General features: G+C 33.4%; 1 protein-coding gene across 1 annotated transcript in view; it reads right to left on the bottom strand.

Annotated features, from left to right (window-relative positions):
• Positions 1-3,490, bottom strand: part of LOC110428099 (metal tolerance protein 9-like) — a 4,326-nt gene extending 836 nt beyond the window's left edge. Inside the window, exons 1-5 of the mRNA XM_021443795.2 lie at positions 3,098-3,490; positions 1,065-1,177; positions 677-922; positions 401-481; positions 30-260 (exon numbers count right to left, since the gene is read on the bottom strand). Coding sequence (XP_021299470.1) covers positions 30-260; positions 401-481; positions 677-922; positions 1,065-1,177; positions 3,098-3,299 — 873 coding nt within the window. The 5' untranslated portion in view covers positions 3,300-3,490. The remainder of the gene's footprint in view (positions 1-29; positions 261-400; positions 482-676; positions 923-1,064; positions 1,178-3,097) is intronic.
• Positions 3,491-4,397: the final 907 nt, after the last annotated feature.

Genomic DNA, 4,397 nt, shown 5'->3' with positions numbered 1-4,397 from the left:
AAAGTGATAGAAAAGGAATTTTAACTCACTATTATAGCTCCAGTCGGATCAATCCACCAGTGGAAATGAATAGCTAGGACAGCCGTTACTAAACCAACAGAATTAGTAATCACATCAAATAAATGATCCTGCGCATAGGCTCTAACAATTTCATTTTTGAATTTCCGGCAATACACCATGAGAACGAACTTCACTACTGTCACGAAAACCATGATACCAATCATCCATTTCTCTTGCTTGTGATTGATCTCTGGGTGGGACTATAGCCACAAAAGGAACAAAAATAATAAACGAGTAAAAAATAAGTTATGGCCATATCAAAATGATTAAAGAAACTAAAAACTTTTATGTAAATGCAGCATCTGACAGATGCTATGTTTATTAAATCAAAGTAGCATACCTTTGCAACAAGTTCCCTGACAGACTCAAGTAATATTTGTAATCCTAGAGTTGCCATCACTGAAGCAAAAACAATGATACCCTGGATTTTCAAGCTTGGTTAGTAAATATTTATTGTAAATGAAAAAAAAATACCAATTTCTATTGAAAAATTAGTTCAAGAGGTGAAAAAAGGCAATCTGAAGAGGGAGTTCTGTGAAGCTTAGATCAACAGAAGATAATCTTTGAAATTAATCATAACCTTATGTTAGACTGGAGACCCTAAGCAGTAACTTACCACTGGCTGCATTCGTTTCTTTCCAATTGGATAGTGATAACGGTTGGGGGTTTTCATGGCATTTGCTGTGAACCATAGAATAAATCCTGACAAAAGATCCAAGAGTGAATCCAAAGTTGATGCAATGACTGCCAAAGATTTGCTCTCAATAGAAGCATAGACCTTTGCAGCAAAAAGCACCAAATTAGCAATGTTGGATGCATGGACTGCCATCCTCTCACTCCTAGCAAGTTGCTTCATTTCATCCTGAGTTCAGAAAGGTATTAGTGGATAAAATTTTGCTTTCTGTAAAAAATGGATCCAAATAGTTTGAATCTCCTACTAAGTAATACAACAAACAGATGTAATCAAAACATTGTGGGGAAAAGACCAATGAAGAACAAACAACCTCCGTTAGGCTTCCAGGCAAACAATCCATCTCATTCATGGCCTCCACTTCATTAAATCCTGCGAGGAGCCTTTCTTGCTTTTTATAGTACTCTGAGACCTTGCGCTGTTTCTCTGAGTCAAGTTTGAAAGAAAGAAAATCCAATAAAAAATAAATCATAACATCATAAGTGAAGGCTAGGTCAAAACCAGAACCCAAGTGCTCCAAAATTATGGATATATATTGACACATGCATTACACAGATTAACTAACAACACAGAGAGATAAATCTTGGTAATATAAAACGAAGTAACATCAAAGAGATTGCGCATGACATCATATTGCAAACTGACTACGAAATGAAACTACAATTACCTGTTATACATGTAAAAAACTGTTACATGGAAAAGAAACAGAAAGAAAGATGATTTTATGAGCTTTTGCCTTCATTATTGTTGTGAATTGCTAAGAATCTAGAAAAGCCTTGTAGGTAGCTGAGAGTCAGAAAACGTAGGTCAGCTTCTTCCTGTCAAATCTATGATGCAATCAAAAGAAACCCTTTGCATCCATAACTGCTAATCAAACACCTCACAGAATAACAACATCATACAAACTCTTGAGATTATTTTTGTTAATATCAAAGAATTAGTCCCAAAGTTAGTGTTTGCTTAGCACTTTTTACAATAATTTTAAATTTTAGGAAGATCATATACAAACAGGTTTGTTAATAGCCTCCTTCTGCTTCACCACAGCTAAAAGAAATTAAGCTTAAAGGGTCCAATCATTGGATGACCATCAAGTTCTCCAAGGACCAGCCCTTAAATCATAAAGCTCGAGGTCTAAAAGTTGACGAACAAGGCCAGGATATATTTTGGAATTTTGTATGTCAATCTTTGGCCTAAGTCTCAATGTTATCTCGAAGTTTTTCTTTCTGTTTTTCTTTGTTTGACAAAAAAAAAGAGGCTGAATTATCAAGAAAAAGTGGGCCTAATAATGATATTGGTATCTTGTTAGGACAAAGAATATTCTATATATGTTTAATTAGTGTAATAAATAAAAGGCCCCTTGGCAAAATAAGGAAAACATTTACAACGAAATCACACTTTTGCCTTGCCTTTTTCCATAATGCTTCAGTCAATTTAAAAAATACCAAACTTGCTAAATAGAAAAGAAGATAAGGACTAGCTCCAATAGCAGTTTTGCCAAACATTTAAAACTTTTAGAGACAAGCAAAGTAGGATTCCACTAATTAAGAAATGGGATCATGTTTATCATCAACTAGATACGGATCACAAACTTATAAATTCTCTTATAAAACCATGAACTCATTCCACTAAAGTTGTTAATGGCTACCTACATATATTGGGGTGTATATGATGAAAGCAGGAACAACATGTTTGCTTATATATAATGGGGTTAATTTGATGTTCTGTTTGAAGGGAAAATGGAATTGTAAAATTGGTTCCTTATCGTGAGTGAATTGAATTAAGATAATCCTATTCTTCATAATTCCTAGTGGAGAAAGCGATGTCTTGAGTGGAAATTAATGATACCTACTTGTTTCTTTCTTTCTTGTCATGCGCACCTTTAATACATACATACATATATATATATATATATATATTGAAATTAAAGTTAAGATATATACAAAGATTTTCAAATGCCTAAGCAGAAACAAAGATAAGCATAGGTACCTCCCCCAAAAGTGAATGAAATTATCTTTTTGTACACAAAACTCGTGACCCTTTCACATGCTACCATAACAAGTTCAAGGACCACCAACAGTTAGAAAGCAGAATACTTTCCCAAATGAACGCAAGTTGAAAAGAAAATCCATTTGCAATTGCACAAACCAGTTTATTCTACTAGGAATTAAAACACAACTCGTTTTTCTGAAAACAAAGTTTTGGCTTCAAATAATAAAGAGAAGGAAAGTTGTAAACTTGGAATTGAATTCAGTCACAAGGCAGGAAAGAGAAAAGGAATCAAAGTGGGTTACTTGGTATCCACCGTTCACTTTGATGATGTCAAGAAAGAAAAGACAAATAACTTACTTGGGGTACAAAGCAGGGGAGAGAAGCGAGGGCCAGGGTGGTGATGAGCATCGGAGCTTGGTCCTTGTTGGGGCAGGCGAAACTTGTCGAGGGAGAGACGCCAAGACGAGGATGCTTCTGCTTCTGACGGCTCATCCTTTGACGGTAGAAGCTCTGTGTTGCAATCTTCAACGTTAATGCCACTCTCAGTAGTGCCCTCCATTTTCTTTTTCAAGGGGAAAACAAAGGACCGACTCAACTCAACTCAACAACAACCGCTTCGCGGAATGCCGAAAACCGCTCCTTTCTTTCGTTCAAAACGGGGAAGGCGACGACCCTACTACGTATATCCTCGTATTGTAAGTTATAATGAGTGCCCTACACGTGGCATTCTCCGTCTGGAATGATGACACTTTCCCCATCATAGAATTCTTTATATAGAGAGAGAGAGAGATAATTAAGGGCCAAAAAATGCCATGTGTCTTCTAATTAATATTTGAACGTAATTTTAATTGGAGGTATCGAATACAATAAATTACAAAATAAAAAATTAATGAAAATTGTGATTACAAGTTAAATTAAGTTGTACTTAAGTATTTTATTTTATTTAAACAATAGTATTTGAATCCCCTTCCTCTTAAATTCAAAAAAAAAAAAATAAATCAATCAAAATAAAAACGTAATAATGACTTAGATTTAAACAAAATTGAAACGAAATAGTAAAACTCAATATTAAGCAATAGCAAAATGGATTCATCGTTTGAAATCGAATGTTAATTTATCAAAAGTATTTGTACAGAATTATATATTTCATGCGGCTTTATTGCATTTTATTCGCTTACACAAGCATACCTTACACATGTTAATTTTTTGATTGATCTGCATATACTCGAACATTTGATTTATGAATAGTTTGATAAATCATAAACTAATTCGTTTCAATAAATTTTGAAGAAGCAAATATTATTTTCCTTTAGATAAAAAATGTCATTTTATTTTATCTTTTTCAATTTTAATTACTGTCAACTTATCAAATAATTCAAAGATCCTTCTGTGTACTATTCCATTAGTTTTTGTTCAAAATTAAGTTGCACTTGAGCATTTGATTTATTGATTGATGCATGATCTCTCTATCTGAACAGCAGTATTTAAATTCCCTTTCTTTTAAATCCAAAAAGAAAATTAAATCAGTCAAAATAAAAATGTAATAATGACATAAACTTAAACAAAATTGAAATTAAATAGTAGCACATACAATTTGACATTTATTTTTAATGATACCAGAATGGATTTATCATTTGACATTGAATCTTAATTTGTC

This window comes from Theobroma umbraticum, unplaced genomic scaffold, assembly GCF_002168275.2.
Source record: "Theobroma umbraticum cultivar Fairchild unplaced genomic scaffold, ASM216827v3 scaffold_25.0, whole genome shotgun sequence".
NCBI classification, from domain to species: Eukaryota; Viridiplantae; Streptophyta; class Magnoliopsida; order Malvales; family Malvaceae; genus Theobroma; species Theobroma umbraticum.
This window is presented reverse-complemented; position numbering and strand designations above follow the sequence as displayed.